Source organism: Rhinolophus ferrumequinum, chromosome 9, assembly GCF_004115265.2.
Source record: "Rhinolophus ferrumequinum isolate MPI-CBG mRhiFer1 chromosome 9, mRhiFer1_v1.p, whole genome shotgun sequence".
Classification (NCBI taxonomy): domain Eukaryota; kingdom Metazoa; phylum Chordata; class Mammalia; order Chiroptera; family Rhinolophidae; genus Rhinolophus; species Rhinolophus ferrumequinum.
Genome location: NC_046292.1, coordinates 21,528,614 through 21,550,938, shown reverse-complemented (window position 1 = coordinate 21,550,938; position 22,325 = coordinate 21,528,614). Strand labels below are relative to the sequence as shown.

The 22,325-nt window shown below is 52.6% G+C and overlaps 1 protein-coding gene across 2 annotated transcripts in view; it reads right to left on the bottom strand.

Moving 5' to 3' along the window:
- Positions 1-729: 729 nt before the first annotated feature.
- The window catches only part of SERINC2 (serine incorporator 2), a 50,519-nt gene continuing 28,923 nt past the window's right edge, over positions 730-22,325 (bottom strand). The window contains exons 1-10 of one of the 2 annotated variants that reach the window (XM_033113901.1): positions 18,231-18,368; positions 9,852-10,013; positions 8,827-9,017; positions 8,283-8,362; positions 7,730-7,867; positions 6,832-7,001; positions 5,115-5,205; positions 4,682-4,814; positions 2,244-2,459; positions 730-1,316 (exon numbers count right to left, since the gene is read on the bottom strand). In XM_033113901.1, the coding sequence (XP_032969792.1) occupies positions 1,181-1,316; positions 2,244-2,459; positions 4,682-4,814; positions 5,115-5,205; positions 6,832-7,001; positions 7,730-7,867; positions 8,283-8,362; positions 8,827-9,017; positions 9,852-10,013; positions 18,231-18,269 (1,356 nt within the window). In that variant the 5' untranslated portion in view covers positions 18,270-18,368 and the 3' untranslated portion in view covers positions 730-1,180. Of the gene's footprint in view, positions 1,317-2,243; positions 2,460-4,681; positions 4,815-5,114; positions 5,206-6,831; positions 7,002-7,729; positions 7,868-8,282; positions 8,363-8,826; positions 9,018-9,851; positions 10,014-18,230; positions 18,369-22,325 lie in introns of those variants that run through there. The other variant, XM_033113900.1, reaches the window with a different exon arrangement.

Sequence of the window (22,325 nt, the reverse complement as noted above, 5' to 3'; positions counted from 1 at the left end):
CCCATCACACCAATAACCTATTTTTTTATACCCACAGTTGAAGGGGTGAATGGCATGTGGTCAGTCATCGCAACATGAAGACCAGGCTCTGGGACCGCAGCCAGGGGCCGGTCCACCCCCCACGTCCCTGCACGTTCAGAGATGGGGAGCTGCCTCCTCTGAGCCCCACCACAGCCTGGGAGGAGGTGGCATTTTTCCCACCTGATGAAGGAGGAACTGGGGCCCAGAGGTGGGGAGGACGTGCCCAGAGCCCCACAGGAGCCCCACTGCTTCCACAGTTCAGTGGGATCGGCCAGCTTGGCCACTCCCGACCATGCTCTTCCTCATTCCTCATGGCAGTTGGCCCAGAGCAGGTGCCAAGGACTCCGGCAGGGAGAAGGGGAGGGAGGGTGGTGATGAGTTCCTCAGCAGGACCCTGGAGGCGGGTCAGAGACGGGCGGGACCTCCGGGCAGACACTGTAAGACGGTCCTGAAGATGGCCTCCGGCCACCTCGCACGGCCGCCCCTCCACCCTGACTCTGTCCTCACCACCCCTCATGTGGACACTACTCCAGGCCCCCATTTTCTGACCCCTCCTTCCTCTATAGCCCCCGCCCTCAGGCTCCCCATGCCCCGGAGGACAGAGCCAGTGGCCCCTCTGTCTGGTCCCTCAGCCCTGACGGTCCATTCCCAACCCCCACACTGGCCCCAGATGGGACAAGGGCTGCAATGAGGGTGAGGAGGCAGAGAACATGGGAGACACGCTCTGGCTTCTTTATTGGGCAAAGTCTTAGAGACTCTGCAAGGCACGGAGCCCAGGGAGGGGATAGGGCGCCTGGAGGATGCGATCAGGAATACCCGCGTCTCAGTGCCCGGTGTCCCGTCATGGCGAGTGCTCCCGCTCTCTGAGCGGTTCTGAGCACTTCTCTCCTTTAGGACCCTCTCCTGGGGAGCCTGGGAACAAGGGGACTTTTTTCCCTAAGAAGGTGAGGATGGGTGACTGGGCACAAGGGGAATGAAGAAGCAGCCCGTGGTCGGGGACAGCTGAGGGTGGGGCTCAGGCGTGGGCCTGAAGCTCCGCCTCCTTGAAGGCACTAAGAATAAGGTACCCAGCTCAGGGGCAAGTGCTGGAGGTAGGGCTGGGGCTCAGCCTGGCTGACTGAGGCCTGAGGCACCAGGGGGCTGGCTGCAAGGGACCGCCTCAGCTGAAGTCACGGTTAGGCAGGACGAGGGGGGCTACCAGGGTCCACAGGTAGAGAAGCAGCCCCGCCCAGCTGGCACAGATCTTCACCCACACGGCGGTCCAGGTGCTGATCATCTTCTGGGTCTCACCGGGTCTGGAACGCAGACAGCAGATCCCCGTGAGCCCGGCCCCGCCCTGGGGCCTCACTCCTGGCCGTGACCTTATCATAGTGTTCTGACCTCTGACTCAGCTTGGCTCCGATTCTGTTAACTCTAGTCCCTGTCTCTGCTATTTTTGACCCTTGGTCTTAAGACCCTAGACAAAGTTCTTGACCTTGTACCACAGACATGACCCTAACCTCAGTTCCAACCTTGACCTCGGTCCTAGACTTCATTATTGTGACCTGGCTCCTAGTCTCTGACTTTGGGACACTAGAGCTCCAGACCTTAGGCCTGACCTCTCACCCTGATCCTCAACCTTATAACCCCTCCCTGACCCCTGCTCTCATGACCACATTTCTGATATCTTTGACCTCAAGTCTGACCCTGACTCTGCAATCCCAGTCCTGGCCCCTGACCTTGTCACTCTGATCTTAGCTCCTTGACCTGGCAACTTCAATCCTGGCCTTATGGCCTCCTAACCCCAGTTTTTAACCAAATGACCAAATCTGTGACTTGATGTGGCCCTGATCCCAACTTTTACTTCATGACTCCTGTTCTTGACCCCGTGTCTTGGATTCGGACCTCCACACCGTAATCCTAACCCTCCAACCATGAATCTTAGGTCGATATGACCCCAAAATCCAAATCACCGCGGCTGACCTGTAAACCCAGTCTTCCCTGCCCAGGCTGCCCCACCTCCCGTGATCCCTTCTTTTCAGGCACTCAGTGAAAGCACCAGCAGCTGAGCAGACTAAGGCGCTGGCAGGCAAACTGGGCCACAGATAGACTCCATGGAGGGTTCTAGATCGACACCTTCATGCCCAAGCCTCGAGCAGGCTCAGGAAAACCCCAGGGAGGAGATGTGTGACACCCCCCCAGACACTGAGGGCTCCATCCATGCCCAGCCAGGCTGCACACACCTGTACCAGTTGGTGAGCGTCATCATGATGTGCAGGGAGGCAAGCAACAGGCAGAAGTGGAAAAAGGAGTAGCTATAGGTGACGCCGTCCTGCTCATTGTCAAACGCCCGGCCCTCGCAGGCCACCCCCTGCTGCTGCTGCGTGGCCTCCAGGACGGGCGGGCACTCCTCCGTCCGCATCAGGCTGTTCACCTGCTGGTGGTCCGAAGAGCGCAGACTGCACGGGGAGGAAGGAGGATGGCAGTTAGGGCTGTGGCTGCCGAGGAGGGGCAGGTGGGCAGTGCCAGGGTACCTCATGAGCCATGGCATCAGTCGAAAAAACAATGGGCACGATGGTCCCAGAGCCTTGAGGGCCAGTGACCTGGTGGTTAGGTCCTGGGCGCAGGAGTTAACAAACTGCTGTGACTCAACTCTATCCCCACTCCTTGTGTGATCCAGAGCAAGACACCTAACCTCTCTGAGCCTCGGATTCCTTGTCTATAAAATCAGGGACAAGAGTGCCTCCCTCACAGGGTGGCTAGGAGTAAAGGGAATAATGATGTAAAGCCACTAGCACTGTGCCTGGCACAGAGTATAAACTAAATAAATGCTCACTATTGTTCTGGTTGTTCATTTGCCACTTCCCTTAACATGTATTGAGTACCTAGTACCGCAAATGACCATGTCAGGTACTACATTCGTTAATAATGTTAATAATTAATAATGCTCATTTGCTATTAAGTTTGTTTTCCTTTCATTAGTTTTAGGTAAGTAGTTTTACTACTTTTACTCACCCTTTCTTCATGTTTATAATTTAAAAAATAATAGTAATTATTTTTCGGTCACTGCTTTTCTGTAATGAGAGCTTGATGTACTTAACAGTATTTGATAACGTAGGACACATATACAAGTTGGAAAATACAACTTGTATTTTGAAAAAAGGTGAAAGGAGACCTGGGTTGTAGCCCCACCCCATCATTGAGGTCACCCCTTGCAGAGCTGCAGCTGACCCCAATCATCAAAAACTGTGGTGATGTCTAATGCACGTGAGCCCAGATCTGGGCAATCTAGCTGGGGTGAAAGCCATCATCAGTGGTCCCTGCCTTCCTGGCTGTTTATGCTTCTTGGCTCCCTGTGTCTTCAGAGCTGTGTTAAGAACACACAGGCCCCCACCTGGGCTCTCAGACATGTATGTATACGAAGCAGTAGGAAGCATAGCTTTGTGCCTGGGTGGGGTGGGGACAGCAAGAGACCTGGGGGCAGGGAAAGTGTGCTCAAGAATCAAGACTACCATGTGCTCATGGCCTCAGACAAGTGGCTGCTCCTCACTGAGTCTCAGTTTCCACACCTGTAAAATGGAGGTGATATGGGCCTTTCCAGATTGAAAAAGGAATCAAATGAGGTGACAAAGAAGAGAGATGTGTGTGAACGTCCCAGACTTGACTTATGAGAAAATGTTTTGAAAAAGGCCAAAACAAAACAAAATGGGAAACAGCCTCAGAATGTTCTAGCCCAGGGGCCTGAAAGCAGGTGTGGTGCTCCCTGAGGAGAAAGGCAGAGGTTTCCTCCAGGGAGTAAAGAACAGACAAAGAAACTGGTGCCTGGAGAAATGCTGGGCCACAGGGAGGCAATAATGAGTCTGCCAGATCCAGTGTAAACAAAATTATACTCAAGATTACCCTCTAGTGATGTTTACAAAACAGCCACTCACAGCCACCCAGCTGTGCAAATGTTCACAGTTATTTTCAATAATAGCAAATGCTTATTTGGTGCATAGTATTTACCAAACTCTTTTCTAAGTACCTTATACATATTAATTCATCTGTAACCCTTCAACAATTCAGGTATTATTTTTAGTCCTATTTTTCAGATAAGGAAACTGAGGCACAGAAAAGTTAAGTGACTTGCCCAAGATCACACCGCTAGTAAGTGGCAGTCCCGGGTTCAAATGCAGGCTCCAGAGTCCACACCGATAAGCGCTTGTTAAGATGCTCCTTTAAAAAAAGTTGTCCAATGATCTTAAGTATAAGTGCTCTCTCTCATGTGACATTGTGGGGTCACAGCCACCCTGGGCATTGGAGGTTACTGACAAGGAAACTGAAGCTCAGAAAGATGAAGCCACTTATCCCAAGGCCACACAGCAGGTGAATGACAGAGCCTGGACCCACTGGCCCCAGTCCAGGCTTCTTCCCTGACCCCAGTCTTCCTGCACCCAACTGAGCTGGGTACACGGCAACCCAGTGTGCAGGAAAGGGCCCTGGGCCAGGAGGCAAGCTTCAGCCCCACCTCGGCTACCCAGTTCCACTGTGCCCTCTGAAGGACTCAGTTTCCCCACCAGCACAATGCAAGGGCTGGACTTGCTGCTTCCAGCCTGGTGTCTCGGCTCCCACATCCTCCTCTCACTTCAGGCTCCAGGCCCCCAATCATGATCCCTCCCCAGAAACCAAAGCCCTGCTGTACCTGAGGAAGAGGGTGCACAGGATGAAGACGATGAGACCCACAATGCTCGGCGCATCCCACCACTGGGTCACGTAGCCCTCGGCGCCTGCCAGGACTGTCCCGTTAGTCAGCAGGTGGGGGTTGCATTTCTGGTCTAGAGATAAAAGCATGGTTACCCTCAGCCCATGCGGGCCAGGTCTAAGTAGTCATGTAGCCCTGAGAACAGGCAGAGAGCCAACCCAAATGGACAGGCGCACAACCCACCACCCAAATCCCAGTGACAGACAGCATTTAGCAGGCGAAATGACAGACAGCTCTAGGAACAGATGGGGTCCCCTCTCTTCCCTGATGGACTGAGTCTCCGAATGAGCTGGGGCTTGGATGTCACCTGTGAGGGTCCCCAGCTCCCCAGAGGGCTGTTGTTGGCCCAAGAACAGGCCAGGCCTTTACTCACCAGGGACATTGGACAGGGCCAACCAGGTGACAAACATGGTGTAGAGTGTGACGGCCGAGGCCTGCAGCAGACCTGAGTTGGGCTGGGCCTCCTGGCAAGAGCATTCCATCAGTACGACCCCTGCCAGACCCGGGGAAACCCCCTCCCACTCGGCCCACTCATACCCAACCAGGGGACCTCAGACACCCCACAGCCCTATGGCCACCCACCCCACCCCTTTTGGGAAAACACACCGCCGCCCACCTCACCCACCCAAAGGTAGAGTCCTAATTCTGTCTCCTATCAGATTATCCTTAGGACCCCCTGCGGAGAACCCCTCACGTGGCATCTCTTCACTCTCTGAATTAACGCCCTTCTAGTATGTCCCGCCTGACCCACCCCCACCCCCTGCTCCTCCATGCTGACTACACCCAGCCACAGTGGCCTCCTTGCTGTCCGTGGAACCTGCTAAACCCTCTCCCGCCTCAGGGCCTTTGTACTTGTGGCCTCTCTCTGACGTGCTCCTCCCCATATCTCCACACGGGCAGCCCCTCTTTAGCAGTCGGGCCTCCGCCCAAACAGGACCCCCAAGAAGGCCCTGAAAACCTTGACTCCAGCAGCCCAGGTCCTGTGTACCCTTTAACCCACACCTTCTTATATTTCCCACATAACACTCATCCACAATTACCTGACTTGGCCTAGTCGCCCACTGGTTATTCTTCTCTACCCTTCACCACACACACACATTTGAAAATATGAATCTAAATTCTATCATTAACAGCGCAGGCTCTGGTGCCAGTCTGCCTGGGTTCAAATCCCAGCTCTTCCCCTTACTAGCTGTGTGAGCTTAGGCAAGTCTCTTCACTCCTGCAGCCTCTGTTTCCTCATCTGTAAAGTAGGGACGATGATGGTGCCAGAAATAAATGACATGCTAGATGCCCTTAAATGTTAGCCATCATCATCCTTATCTTCCTCCTCTCCCTCGCAGCTGTATCCTCAACATCTAGAAGAGTGCCTGGTAAACAGTAGGTGCTCAAGAGGAATTTGCTGAATGAATACTGATTGCTGGGTGACCTGAGACAGGGGTATCATCCTCTCCGGGCTTCAATTTTTTCAATGGGAAATTCAGACTCTGACCAGAAGGGAGATTCCCAACCTTTCTGCTAAAGACCCCCAAAGGCTACATACACTACCTTTGATACCCCTGGTGGGCTGAGAATCCCAAACTGGGAAGTACCACTGGACTCAGAAGGCTTTCTTTCTGAAGAACAAACAATTACTTGGGAGCCCCACCCATTATCCCAGACTGTCTGGGATTGGAAACTGGTGCTGCACCTTCCAACACCACTTCTTTAGGTGACTAAGAATCATCGGTGACACTCGCTGATGTTTTCCTGATTTACATAAAAACGACAACAATAATGTGTGATGGATATCTACATGCCAGGCACTGCTCGAAGTATTCAAAAAATAGGATCTGAATCCTAAGAATAACTCCAACTAGGACGTATTATTATCCTTATTTTACATTTGAAAAGAGGAGCACAGGTTAAGGCACTTTCCCAGCATGTCGACGTGAGAGCCAAGACTGTGACCCAGGGAAGCTGACTGGGGAGCACACAGTCTTAGCCCAAGCCTCTGTGACGGACAGCCCTGTCCCAGGACTCCAAGATTCCCACAGGATGTGCCACACACCAAGGGGCCTGGATTCCGGCCGGGCAGAGACTGTCAGGCTCACCTGGACCTTGGGCAGGACGGCAATGACGGAGACGCAGAAACAGAGAATGAGGTTGAGGCTGATGAAGACCTTGCCCTCGTAGCAGGCGCTGGGCTGGGTGTAGTAGATGAAGAACAGGGTCACAGCCGCGATAGACAGCGAATAGAAGAGGAGGGTGAAGAAGGAGAGGCCTGGGCAGGAGGGCGGCAAGCAGGGGGGTCAGGAGGCACAGGGGGGTCTTGAGGGACCCCCGCTCCCTCACAGGGCTTGTCAGGCAGACCTCCTGTCGTGGGCCTCGGCTGCCTCGTCCAAGGAATGATATCAGTGTCTCCTGAACTTCCATCATTCACCAATACCTTTGTGAGTTTTTGCCCCATCCTGAACTGAAATGATTCGCTTGCCATAAGGTAACCATAAATATAAAGACAAGGAATACAAAATAGTTCTTTGAAAAGTGAACCCGATGTGTAGTGATCTGCTGAAGCTCTGCTCTCTCTGTGGGAGAGACCAGCAAGCTTACAGAGAGGTGTGGAAACCAAACCAGCACCTCAGGGAGCCTTTCTTCTGGTAGATTCAGAAGAACTGAAAGAGAATTCAACAGGGACCCATTCTGCCACTGGGGTTTCAATGACCAAGTGTCATTTGAAGTTTGGTCTGTGCTGGCTGTGCATGGCCCGTTCTGTAGGAAACTCCGAACCAGACCCCTCTCAGGCCTCTCCAGTTCTGCTCTGCTCTGACCCCCTGAAGTCACCCTGGAAGCAGCTGCCCCTGCCCACACACACCCCCTTCCCTCCACCTGCCTTGGATGGTTCAATTCCTGCACTAAGGCAGAGGGCTGCTTGACATGCCCTCCAGGCTTTCATCCAGCTTCAGGGACCCCCCTAGATCCATCTGCACGGGGCCGGTGGGTGGCACTGACCTGCGTACCAGGCTCGGGAGTCGCGCTCCTCGGCCCTGCCCAGCCACCGCTGGTTCCAGGAGTGTGCAAAGTCGATGACCAGCACCAGCTGGATGAGGATGAAGAGGAAGGATCCCACGACGCCAAAGTAGAACCAGACTGAGTGGGAGAGGGGAGTGAGGTGAGCAGGTCCGGCCATGGGGCAGAAGCCTGAGCACCACGGCCCATGACCCTGCCAGGCTCCCCAGAATTCCTGGGGCAGGCATCCTCCCGTGAACTCCTCCTCACACACACATTTATCCATTCAACAATCATTGGTGCCACGCCCTGCACTGGGGACACTGAGAAGTAGCAAGTCCCTGCCCTCGGAGAGCCCCTAGCCATGCACAGGGACGCAGTGCGGCAGGGAATGAGTCAGGAGCAAGTGGGTTCTCTCGCCACCAAGTTGTCCAAAGGCCATATGGCCAAGTACCAGAGTGTGGTCTCCTAAGTGGGAGCTGAGGACCCAGCCAGCGCGAAGAGCAGCCCCGCCCTCTCCTGGCAGCCCCAGTCCTTCCCCACCAAGACCACTTACTGTTGGAAAAGGAGCCGTTGGGGATGTAGAAGGCGCCCACGGTAATGCCCACGAAGACCAGCAACTTAAAGAACCAAAAGCTATGGGGGGGTGGGGGTAAGACAGACAAGAAAGCTGAGCAGGGGTAGAGGAACAGTCCTGACCCCCAGAACCCACTCCACCCCCCAAAGATCAGGTACTGGGAGAGGTGAAGAGGGACTTTCTGATGGTCGGATGGGCACAACAAAGTCTGTCCTGGTCCTAGAAGAAAAGCCCTGAAGGGCAGAAGGAAGGACGAAGTAGGGATGAAGGTGGTCACCTGGGTTCTAGCCCCAGCTGTGTCGCTAAAGTCCTGTGTGGCCTTAAGCATGTTGCTGCCCTCTCTGAGCTTTATTTCCTCATCTGAAAAACAGGAATAACTAATCGAGCTGACCTTGGTGCTGTGCCCTCCTGGCTTCAGTAGCTCCTGAGTCTAAGGGTAGGGTCTGCAGATGTCTGGAGACAGGCTGGGGAGGGAGAAACCACTGCGGGACAGTCCCGGTTGCAGGCAGGGCCCTCCCCTCACCCATTCTGGATGGCAGCCCTGGGGTCCCGGCTGCTGTGCACACACATCATGAGCAGGGTGAAGAGGAAGAAAAAGGCTGCCGTCGCGAAGCACATGCGGTAGACAGCACGGTGACCGAGCAGGGAGCCACAGTCGATGTAGCTCCGAAGGACGACAGGGGTCCCAGCCCCCTCCTCACACACCCAGGGCAGCTGTGGAGACAGACAGAGCAGCTTGACGGCCCCTTCTCACCCAGAACCCTGGGCCTGATTCTGCCAAGACCTGCCAGGAGGGAGGCTGTCCCAGCAGGGGCTGGGCCAGGAGGGGAGCCCGAGCCACCCGCCTCCATCTCCACTGCCACCCACCTTTGGGGCTGAAGTCCTCTTCCTGTCTGCCTCAAGACAGACGGTCCATCCAATTACAGCTTGTTACTGTTTATTGCCCTGTTATCATACCCACAGCCTCAGGAAGGCATGGCACTGTCTAGAGCAGGGTTTCCCAAAGTGCTCTTCACCTACACCGGAGTCCCCTGAGATTCTGGGGGGAAACCAAGATTCTGAGATCCCTCTCCTACAGAACTAGAGTCTCTAGTTCTGTAGGCGAGGTCTGAGACTCTGCATTTCCAGCACACTCCCCTGGGAATTCATACATTTATACACTCTGAAGCTAAGTGTCACAACCACTAGCCTAAATGTCCCACTGGGTCTGTGCCAGAAGATGAAGGAAAGAGTGGGGACCCCCATCAGGGCTTCTGTGTTAAAGAGGGGAGAACTTGCCTGGGCCACCCTCTTAGGAGCAATAATGATTAATACGATTTTCCAAGGCGACCACGGCTTATGAGAAACAAGAATCCCCGTGCAAGGCTCAAACCCTCCTCCGCACATGAAGAAACGCACAAGACCACTCCTGCCCACCTGTGCGTGATCAGACGGGACCCCAAACCTGGGCCCCTAGCAGCTGAGCCTTCACCAGAGGCCAGCAGGCTGCTTCCTCTGCCCACCTCCACCCCCACCCCACCCGAGCCCCCACCCTCTGGGGCTACTCACGTTGTGGAGCTGACTTTCCACTCCAGGACTCAACATGATAATGGACACCAGCACCCCCAGGAAGAGGAAGGCCGTGAAGATGAGGCGGCTGATGGTGGAGTTTCGGCTGGAAGGGCAGCAGCCACACAGGATGCAGGGGGCAGAACCGCAGAGGCAGGACGCCTGTGGGGAGGGCAGGGATGACCCCCTGACTCTCTGCCCCGCCTCCCCTTCCACCCCAAGCACGCAGCCCCCACCACTGCCCCTTCGATGCCTGCATATCTGTACTGAGCCTGCCTATAATGCATCAGGCAAAGGTGATCACACTTAACCTTCGAGCCGAAGGGGGAGGCTGAGGAAACCAAGCCTTGATGAGGCTGGGTCCCACCGGGTCCCACAGCCAGCAAGCAACAGAACCCAGATTCAAACCTGGATTGATCTCAGGTGTTACTGAGGCTCCCGAGAGACAGAGAGCTGGGTCACACTGTTCCTTACTTAACGGGGAGCAGAGTAGGGGGGAAAAAAATCCAGAAGGCCAGCTCCATCACTGATTAGCGCTGATCTTATACAACTCATTCAACTTCTCTGGACCTCAGTCCCCTTCTATAAAACAGGAATCATCAGGGTACACACTTCACACACGGCAGTTGGAAGAATGAAATGGAAATTTTAAATTGTAACCTCTTCAGACTCCCTTTGCTCTTCTCTGCTTTGTCTTTCTCCATAGGACTTACTACACATCATCTGCTGAGATTTCTCCTTTACTTAGGCTTGTCTGCCTCCCGTTTCAAGCATGTAAGCTCCCCCAGGGCAGGAATTTTTGTCTGTTTTTCACACTGTGTGTTCACATAAATTGGAACAGTGCTTGGCATAGAGTAGGAGCTCAGTGACTATCCGCTGAATGAATGTAAAGAGTTTGGCAGAGTACCAAACACATGTTAAGACCTCAGGAAACAGTCAGCACATGATAAACGTCTGTCGAATGAATGGAATGAACTGTGAGTGACTGGGATTTCCCACTCTGGGGCTGGGCCAGTTTTGGACAGCAGTGGCGGTCTAGCCCTTTCCCTGTCCGTGCTCCTCTGTCCAAGCTGGCATCAGCTCCTTCCCTCCTGGGGGCTGGCGATGCCACACCACTCATAGCTGGCACCCTGAAATGAGACTGACCCCTCCGGGAATTGGGTCTACAGCCCGGCCTTGGAGGAACCAGGCCTATATCCAGATTCATCTGGTAAACTGTTTATGGTCCCCGAAACAGCTCCAAGTCCTCACCCAGGTATTTAAGAGACTGGAGAGCAAGAAAGACACAGGCCGCGCCCTTGTGGAGTTTCAGAACAGGAAAGACACTTAGCAAACAAATCATTACATCCATTATGGTAAGTGCTAAGAAAACATGCATCCTGCAATGGGAGTAACTGACGGGACCTAATGTAGATTGGGGGCGACACATCCCTTCCTGGAAGAAGTGACATTTAAGCTGAGTGCTAAAGAACAAGGATGCACTCTCCTGACCAAGGGGAAGAAAACGTGTTCCTGAGGGAACAGAGCCTGAGGAAGCTCTGGGGTGGGCAGAAGTTGGGCAATGGAGGAACGGAAAGAAGGACCTTGTGGCCAAAGCTTCATGACAGGCGGGCCAGTGGTAAGTGGTGAGGTTGGCCAGGCTGGCAGGGCCTGGCAGCACACGCAGGACTCTGGTGTTTGTCCTCACAGCAATGGGCAGCCACTCAGGGGTTTAAAGCCACGAGGCACCGAAACAGCCTTACACTGAAGGATCACTTGTGTGGAGAACAGGCTGAAAGGGGCCCTTGCTCTTCTGAGACTCCCACCCTGCGCTCTGGCCTGGTCACAAGGCATACAGCACACTCTGCTTGAGGTGTGGCTGCCTTCTGGTCTCCCCTTCACTTCTCTCCCAGACTGGAAATGCCCCTGGAAATGCTCTTGCTCTCTAACCCGCAAAGCCAAGGACATGGATGCTAAATGAAATGCTTGCAGAATGAAATTCTCCCTCATGGTCCAAATCGTAAGAGTCCACCCATCCAGCAACTGATGGATGCGTCTTGCAGCCCCCACCCCAAGCCCTGACTCCTATCCATGGCCATCTTTTGGGGGCGAGGAGATAAACAAATGCCAGAGAAGTGTTTTGTAAACCATACAGCACATTCTGCTTATCAGACAGAGAAGGCTATTAGTCTCACTTGACAGATGAGGAAAGTAAGATTAAGAGAGGTTAAGAAACTGGCCAGATACAGAAACTAATAAAGTAGTCTCTAAATAATGAAAAAAAAGAAAGAAACTTGCCAGAAGTCACACAGCAAGGGGACAGCAGTGCTGAGATTCAAGTAACCATAGTGATAGCTTCCCTTGATGAAGAGTTACACAGTCCCGGGCACAGCACCTTGTCTACATGACGCCTCAGTGACACTATGAAGTTAAGTGTGTTGTAACCTCCCATTTACAAATGGGGAAACTGAGACTCAGAGAGGTGACACAACCAAGGTCACATAGCAAGGAAGCGGAGGAGCTGGGATTCAGCTCAAGTCTGTCTGGCACCAAGGGCCCACTAACTCATCGATGATAGTCTGGTTTAATTTCAAAACACCCCAGTGATAAAAAAAATTCCTTTGATGCCAGAGAAAACCAACAGGCACTGATCTCAGGAACCAGATGCCTAAGTCCGGGGGCAGGCCCAGCTCTGGCTTGTTACCATTTCAACTGGAGACATTGGAGACACAAGAAAAAGCTGGCCCGCTGCCGTCAGGGAGCCTGAGCTTTCAATCACTCTGGTTTTGGGTTTTTGAAGATCAAAATCCAGGCGTTCCTGATACCTGAAACCTCAGGATTTCCAAGGGCCTGGCCGATAGCCAGAGACACCAGGTCAGGGAGAGAAAAACACTTGCCAGCCCCCGGCGGCTTCCAGAGCATGTCATGCTTGGCATGACACATATATTCTGACCCAGCCCCTCCACTCTGGGGACCTCTCCTACAAGAACCTCTTCCTACAGCAGTGCCAGCCTGTGGGAGAAAGGGTAGGCATGCGTGCACACGTACACTCAGAACTCCATTTGTGGAAATAATAGGGGGAAATTGAAAATAAATGCCCAGCAATACGTCGTGGGACTCCCTTCGCGGGCTCTCTCTGTGGAGTGGAGCCGATGTGAAGGTAACACTTAGAGGGGTACAATTAAATTATACCCCAATACAGTTGACTTTATCATTTAAAAAATAAAAATTTCAATTAAGAAAAAAAACTAAAGTAGGCACAAAGCTTTAGGTTTTACGAACTTATTAGCATCTCAAGAGACTACAAATGATGTACATGCCCGAGGGCCTGTGGTGGCCCATTTACTCCATGGGTGCTATAGAGGCAGGAAAGATGAAAGTCACGAGGCTGCAAAGTGACATGGACCAACGCTTATGATGCAATGTGCAAAGCCAAGGCACACTATACCACCTCCCATACTAGGATTACAACCCCCACCCGCACCAAATGCACTTAGGGAAAGGCAGCAATGGAAAAGCACCAGAACACCAAGAGGGACTGAGCACCAGCCAGGTTCTCGGAATGGAGAACTCAGAATGTAGGAAGCCCTCGGTCTTAGAGTCTTCCAGTGGCAAATTTCCTTGGCATTCAACCAGTCCAGTCTCACTCTAGGAAGAATCACAGGAAGGCAGCCGCCCATCCTCTGCTGCGTGTACACTGTGATTAACAAGGAGCTCACTACCTCCCAAGGCAAGCTAGACAGTTCTGGAGTCATGCGTGCTTCAGTGTCACGGAAACAGGCTGTCACAGAGTGATTCACACTCTCTCTTGGTTGCCCCTTCCAGCCAGGGACATAGGTTCTTAAAACCATTCCTGGGGCACTGGGTGGGTGGGGGAGGCAGCTGAGGGGTGGGATCACAGTTTAAAGCTGTTTTATTTCACACAAACTGGCCCTCCACTTCTGGGTATTATTCAAAAGAACTGAAAGCAGAGACTCAAACAGATATTTGTACACTCATGTTCATAGCAGCGTTATTCACAATAGCTAAAAGATGGAAGCAACCCGTGTCCACTCACCGATGAATAAATGAAATGTGGTATAGCCATATGCTGGAATATTATTCAGCCTTAACAAGGAAGGAAATTCTCACATGTGCTACAACATGGATGAACCTTGAGGATATTGTGTTAAATCGAGTAAGCCAATAACAAAAATCTAAACACAGTGTGATTCCACTTATATAGGATTAAGTAGAATGGTAGTTACCAGGCGCTGGGGAAGGGGAAATGGGGAATTATTATTTAATGGGTAAGGAGTTTCAGTCTGAGGAAAGATGAAAAAGGTCAGGAGACGGATGGTGGTGGATGGTTGCACAACAATGTGAAGTGTACTTAATGTCACTGAACTGTACACTTAAATGGTTAAAATGTACATTTCATGTTCTGTATATTTTACTGCAATAAAAAAAGGAGGGGCAGAAAGTTTTCAAGGAAAAGTAGGAACTTAGCTGGGGGAAGAAGGGAAGGGTATTCCTACAAAAGGCATAACACATGCAGAGCTGTGAGGAACATTGTATTTTCAGGGTAGCTGGGCCATAAAAGAAGCTAGAAGGGTGACAGAGGTGGTGATGGCCTAGGTCCCCGCAGGTTATGCCAAGGAGTCTGGATTTCATCCTGAAAGCAGTGGGAACTATTGCTAAAGAAGAGGTATCGGGGGTGGCAGGTTAGCTCAGTTGGTTAGAGTGTGGTGTTGATAACACCAAGGTTCGATCCCCACATGGGCCACTGTGAGCTGTACCCTTCTTAAAAAATAAAAAAATGCTTTTTTCCAAAAAAAGAAGAGGTATCAGATTTTCATTTTAGAAATATCACTTGGCCACGGAATGGAAGACAAATCAAGGGAGAGGTGTGCAGTACCTTTGGGAACGGGGGAAAGAGTCAGGGGTTGTTTTCAATAATCCAAAGAACTGATACCAAGGAAAAGTCAGATTCTAGAATTCTCATTGTGTGCTTTAGCCAAGAACATTCACTCCACTCATTGGGATTGATAGCATCAGGGTTGTATTTGGTAGACATCCATTTTTAATATATGTATGTCATGTTTCCTAAAATAAATTACAAGCTCCTTGAAGACTGAAAAAAAATAAAATAGTAAATTTTATCTTATGTCTATTTTGCCACAATTAAACAACAAAAAACTGGTCCCAGCAAGGATGGGAGGTACCTTGCAGACTTCATGAACAACTTCTTAACGGGCTGAGCTAGCCTTGGACTACGCAAAATACAGGAGAGAAGAGGTCAGCCCCAAACTATTCAAACACACTTACTTCCCCCACACAATGCTAAGAACAGAGGGCCTAGAGTCTTGGCTCTGTCACCAACTTGCAGTATGACCCTAGACAAGTGGTTTCCCCTCCGTGGAACTCAGTTTCCTCATCCATAAAATGGGTTCCTGGGCAGGATAGTAAAGTGGCTCAGGGCCCAGGCTCTATGAACAGCCTTCAGTCCCACCGGCTTCACCACTTCCTTGAATGTTCCTAGAACAATGCACCATTCTGGGGTGTTTACAGAGTGGCTACTGCATGCCAGCTTCGTAATAAATATGTTGGCGTGTTCACCTCAGTCCCATTTAATCCTCACAACATGCTAAGAGGAAGGTACCCTTGTTCTCTCCACTGTACAGACAAGGAGAGAGGGGAAGAGACTGCCCACGGGCACGCAGCTGAGAAGAGGCCAAGCCAGGATCTGAGTCCCATCAGTCTGACCCAAAGCCCTTGCACAGGCCCTTGCATGTAGAAGGCCCTCCCTAAATATTTGCTCACCGTGTGCTTGCTTGCCTGGTGATTCCCATCCCCTATGGACCAATCTTACTTCCTCCAGGACTCACCTTCAGCCCAATACAAATGCTGACAGAGAGCCAAGATGGGCAGATGCAAATGAGTCACGCTGGTAGGGTACACAAGTCTTCCCCACAGACCCATGGTTCCCCACTAAGATGCCTGGAAACCCCTATTGAAACTTCATTCCTGTGGAGAAAATCTCCGTTGAAATAGGTTGTTATTGGGATCTAGTACTGCCCAACTGCACCACTTAATACTGTGTGGCTGTAGGGAAATCACCTTCCCTCTCTGATCCAGTTTCTTCATCTGTGAAATAATATTAACTGTCATTGAGGTCACTGTGAAGATTAAATGGAAGGAAATACTCGTACACAAAATGCTCATTACAGTGCTGAGCCTGTGCCACCACTGGACAGCTCTGGGCACTGAGTGCTGGGCCCGATAGTAAGGACGCAGTAAATGGTGGCTATTGTTGGTATCATTATCTGTAAAAGAAGATAACTATGTCACAGGGCTGAGAAGGGAACCAATGAAATGGCATGGGTAAGGGGCTCAGCACAGCTCCTGGCATGCAGTAGGTGCACAGTAAATGTCAGAAGTCAGAACCCCAAAGGGAGGTCACTGAAAGGAGATCCCTTACAAATATTAGATATTCAATAAGTGAAATTATCGGTTCTACCCTGGGTCAGCCCTGTCCCTCAGGCATCCAGGATGTCGGGAAGAAGGAAAGGTATGGGAAGAAGCCTGGACCAGAAATCAGTTCAGTTCCCTGTTCTTTCATTGTACAACCTTAGGCAAGTCAGCGAACCTCTCTGGACGGCAGTTTCCTGATCTAGAAATTGAGGGTTTGTGCAGGCCTGTCAGGTGCCTCTGGTCTCAACAGATTCTATGACTCAGAGACCAGAACTTGGCTCAGAGGAAATTCACCACCCACCTTTCCATAGACAACATGGAGTACGCACTATATGCCAGTAACTGGGCAGGGTACTTTTTAATCTTCCCAACAGCACTATGAGGGAGGCAGATGGGCAGACAGAGGCAAAGCGGTTGGCAGGTCTCCCCTCAGCACCCTCTCCTCGCCAGGCCAGCCCAGCCAAACCGAATTCTGAGGAGGCTCTCCCTCCCCAAGCAAGAAGCAAAGCTTCCTGGCCAGAGACCCAGCCCCAACCTTGATTTCACTGGGCAGAGAAGGATCTCAGGGACCAGCTCTTGATTCCTCCTCCTGCACATGTGTGCACGCGCGCACACACACACACACTTCACAGATGGGGAACTAGAGGCCCACAGAGGACAAGAGACTGTCCAGGGACCCACTGTACAGCTTCTCTGTGCAAATACCATTCTCAGAAAATGGCTGTAAAGTAAATGTCTAGATCCCCCAACTCCCCGCCTTTACATCCCCATCCTAACACACACACACACACACACACACACACACACACACCAGACACAAAGGAAATCAAGTCGTGAGATTCAGCAGCCACCAGACCCCCGCTTCCTTTCTGCTCCTCTTTGTGTGGGGCAGAGGGGGCGGGGACTGCCTGAATGAACTTGGATTTAATGCGGGGGAAATGGAAAAGGAGAAAGGGCCTCCCAGCCGGGGTCTGGCCGAAGCTCCGCCCCTCCTCCCCGATACTGGCTGCAGCCCCAAAATAGGCAGGCTGCCCCCAAGGCTCCTGAGCCCAAGCGACCAGGTACTCCCTCCCCACACACACTCCAACGTCTCTCAATTCCGGGGTCTTCCAGCCCAGAGTTGGGCCTGGGTGGTGGCGGCAACCAGCATGGACCTCATTCCAGGGCGTCTTAGAAAGGCAGACAGGGGCTTCCTCCCTACTCCCCTATTTTGGCTCTGGAGCCCAAAGGGGAAGGTCTGGGGTTCCTTGGAAAAGTGCCCAGGAGTCAGCCTGAGCCAGACTTGAATGAAGCAACAAGAACGTAGTGAGATAGGCTGGACGCGCCGACAGACGGACAAACAACGAACTGTAGAGACAGAATGACATACAGCGAAGCCACCGACGGACAAAGACAGTAGGAAAAACGAATGTACAGAGACAGATATCAGACAAATACAAACGAACAAACTGAGGCAGACGGGCAGGAACAGACAAACAGATTGACAGAGGAACAGAGAAGGACCCACGGCAAAGAGGGACAGGGAGCAGGCAGGCCACACAAAGAGTCAGCGTGTCCGGGAGGGAAACAAGAGAAAGGCGCACCGCGAGGGCTGCTCCAAGTTGTGCGAGGTGGGGCCGTAGCGCCCACCCACACCCCGGGCTCTGGGCTACAGTCTCCCCAATTCCCGGAAGGGGAGTCCGTCGAGGGCACTCCCCTCCCCCGTCCCGGCGCGCCCCAGCCCCTCCCCCGCGGTAACCCGAGCTCCGGACAGCAACTGTCCCCGGCGCCCGCGGCCCCGGGCTGGGGCGCGGGGAGGGTCCGAGTGACAGGGGGACCAAGGGGCAAGGAGGCGGGGTGCGGGCCCAGAAAGACAAGTTTGGAGGAAGGAAAAAGAAGAAACTGGAGGAAGAAGACAGGACAAAAGTGAGCAAGCGGCGCGCGGCGGGTGCCGGGGTGGGGACTCACGCAGCTGAGCAGGGAGCAGGCGCCCAGGCAGGCCCCCATGGTGGCGGCGGCGCGGGTGCCGGCGTGGGGCGCGGGGCTCAGCAGCGGGGCGCGGGCGGCGGGATCCTGCCTGGCTAGGGGCGCCCCGGCCTGGCCCCGCCTTAGGGCCCGCTGGCCCCGCCCCGGCCCCGCCCCACCTGCCAGAGCCGCTCGCTGCTTTCCGGCCGCGCTCGGGGCCTCCCGGGACTCACCTGGGGCAGGTGCGCCTGGCGGGACACGTAGGGAAAGTGGGTGGAGCGAGGATTCCTTCAGCTGCGCCAGCGGCGCAACCGGACTCGACTCTGACCGGGGCTCGTGGCCTGGTCCCAAGTGAGGATTTGGAAATACCAAGACCTGGGTTCGAGTTACAACGAGGCCACAGTGTGAACTCACAACACTGTTTCCCCCGCACCGGTCAGAAGCCAAGAGTTGGTCATCCCTGACTCCCCATGCTGGGCGCAGAGTCTCTGCCCAATACACAGGTGTTGAAGGATGAATGATGGGATAAAGAAACAGACAAGTCACTTCATCTCTCTTAGTCTCAGTTTCCCCATCTGTAAAGTAAGGCTACTTACTTCATATGGCTGTTACAACACATAGTAGCTGCTCGACAAATGTGAGCTCCCTGTCGTCCCTGTTTCATCTCAGACCCCAGCAGCACACTCTTTCAGTGGCCCTCCCCTCCATCCACCTGTTCCTCAAGCGCTACTGACTCCGATCTTGAGCCCCAACTTGTCGGGTGGCTCATCCCCAGGATGCCCAAACACTAGCCTCCAGCTCAGGAGGTCAGAAAGGGTGCGTGGGTTGCATTCCGGGCAGACTGTCCAGTTCCACAGGGGTAGATGGGAGAGACCCAGAAGTGGGCTCTGTAATTACTGAATGTTCCCCCTGTCTTCACTCAACCCTAGACAGAATAATGTTAGGGAAGGACATCTAGATGCCTCACAGCTGGCCCCAGGGTTAAAGATCCAGCCTGACTGCATCCTTCAGTGATTCACAGGGTGCCAGGCTTAGCCATTAATGGTGCCAGGACAGTTCCACAATCACTTTCCCTCTTCCATGCTTTTGCCCACACAATGTCCTCCCCTTTGAAAGTCCTTTTCTTCCTTCTCCCCCTTTCTGCCCTTTGAAGCTTTGCTTACATCCCATATTTTCCCGGTGAAGAGAACCACCACCAAACCTTGATCTGGCTCCGTTAGGAATGACCGTTCTCCAACTTCCTTGGGTTTCTACAGGAGCCTCCATAATGGCCTCAGAAATAACACAAGTTACCACAAAGCTCGAGCATGTACCCAGTTCTTTCACCTGCATGGTCCCATTCAAGCCCCACAATAACCCTAGAAGTAGATTCATTCCCCACCTCACCCAATTTACAGACGAGGAAACTGAGGATCAAAGAAGTAAAGTGATACGCCTATATGTGAACTTAGTACTGAATAAACATTGGCCGTGACTATGTGGTTGTTACTGTTGCTCAAGGCCACACAGATCAGGAGCGCAGAGCTAGAAGACCACCCAACCTAACCTTGATCGCAAACCCAAGGCCTGTCCCTGACTTCTCACTGCCTCTCGTGGAAAGCAGAGGTGACAATATCCAGTCTACCTCTTTTTCTGTCCAATAATATGCGCAGTCCTTCCTTAGTCCAAGGCCCTTAGGAGACTTTGAGCCACCCAGGGACTGCCTGATTCACCTCTGGCTGCCCCTTCCGCTGCCGTGGACACAGCACAGGGCCTGACACTGAGGCAGTAATGCTTGCTGAATGAATGCCTGAACTTTTACCACAAGCCCAGTTTCCTCATTCTGCTATGACTGATCCAAAAACAGCCTGTACACACACGGTCCCCTTCCACCCAGTGTGCCAAATGTGAGCTCCCTGTCATCCCTGCGCCCAGAGTGCCACCAAGCAGTCTGAAATAAACCTTTCTCACAGCCTCCTGCCCCAGGGTCAGCTCCTTTGGACACTTCTGCCCCAAGGGCCCAATTTTTCATCTCTCAACCCCTCCCTTTCCCATGAGCTGGTCCAGTAGAAAGTGCTCAAGACCAAGCAGAGCAACACCTGAGACTCTTGTTCTGTCACAGCCTCTCACATGCTTTGCCGTCCTGGGGGCCACTTCACTTCTCTCTACCTCCATCCCCTCCCTTAAATGGGGGTGGTTGTCCCTCTCAACCTCGCAGAGCAGTGGTGAGCATTGAGAAAGCATTCTAAGAAATAGGCAGTTATCTGAAAGAAATGGGGGATTAATTGTACTGCAAGTGTAAAAAGACAGCCCCTTCTGGTTTTAGATTGAAATTTTCCAGAGCAAGGTGATGTGCTGCCATTGTCCTGGCCTCACCCCAGCCAAGACGGAGGTGAGCTGCGCTCTCACATCCCCTGGTGTCACTCTACACAGAGGGGCCAACCCGACCTGCAGATACTCACTGCGTGGCCTTGTCCTGGTGACTCACCCTCTTTCAACCTCATGCTTCTCATCTGTAAAATGGAGATAATCATTTTTGCTCTGGGCAATTCAGGGAACTACTGAGGAGATGAAATGAGGTGGTAGAGAAAGAAGCTTCATTTCTCTGTGTCCTGACTAGCCCGCCAGCCTTTCTCCCAGCCTTGAACCTTCTATCTGGAGCCAAAAATCACTCTCTCACACCACCAAAGACAAGATCACACGCAGTAGCTGTGTATTCTTGGCAAGTCATCCAACCTCTCTGAGCCTCACTGACACTTGGGATTCAGGACCACCACAGTTCTTCCAACCATGAATTGCCCTGTAAACTATGTCCATTGAGAGAAACATGCAGGGCTCAACTGGTTCATCCCCCTGTGCCCATCACCGAGCCCAGACAGATGCTCAGCTCTCCAGGTCCCAAAGGAAGCAGGTTCTGGCTTTTTGGGCCACTTACTCCAGGAGTTCTCGAATCCGCTCTCATTGAGCCCCAGTTTTCAAATCTGCCACATAGGAACAATCCCCAGCTCAAGCCCCCAGTTGCTCCCAGTACTCCCAACCCATTCTTGCCCCATCACTTCTCACCATCCTCCTGTCCGTGAGGACTCAGATGCACTCTGGCTTTGAGCCTCCTGTCCCCTGGGCCTCCCTCTCTGCACTGGTCGCCACTTGCCGCTTCTGAGGCATTTACAGAGCAGGCTGAAATTATCCCTTATGAATATGCATGTGGGATAATGAGGGTTTGGGATGAGGGGAGCAACTGAGAGAGGCGTTCACATAGGCACCATCTACCTGCTCTCCCCATACCCAGTCCCCCACCAAGGCTGCCCTCCCTCCCCAAGGGTGCATGGGAGTTTGGGGCAGAGGCTGAAGAAGCAGTAATAATAATATCCACAGCAACCATTTTTAAGTGCTTACAACATGCCAGGTACCCAGCTAAGAGCATCTTCCGTAAGATGCTTTTAAGGTGGGAACTATTTTCTCCATTTCACAGGTGAGAAAATTGATGCTCCAAGAAGTTAAGTAAGTCACACAGAAATCACATGTAGAACGTGCACAGTGATTACGTGCTGAGCGGGGATGGAACCCAGGTTTGTGGGACTCCAGAGCTGGTACTCTGAACCCCTGCCACCCAGATGCACAGAGCGTAGCCAGGAGCCCTGAGCACATGGTCATGGGGCGGCACCTGGATCTCACACTCCAGCAGTTGAGCTCACAGTGGTTTTAGGTGACCTCTAGTAAAGGACTCAGGTCCTGGAATTGACTGTCTGGAGAGGATGGAGACAGGCAGACAGGTGCATGCACACAGTGCATGTTCACACATGTGCAGAAACACACCTGTGTGAGCACAGATGTACGCCGAGTGTGTGTGTGGTCTATGGATACAAGCGTGTGTGATGGAGATGGCCCTGAGGCTGCCTGCTGGAAACCCATTGCGCTCCCTTAGTTCTGTTTTCAACCAACATTTAGAGAGAACGTGCTGTGTGTGCCAAGTGCTGAGGATGTGGTGTGGAAAAGGCCAATGCAGTCTCTGCCCTCCTGGAGCGATGGTCTGGTGGGTTCTGTACGCAGATGCAGTAACACTCCGGAAGGAATCTTTGTGGGAGGTTTTGTGTGTGTGTGTGGGGCGGGAGGATGTGC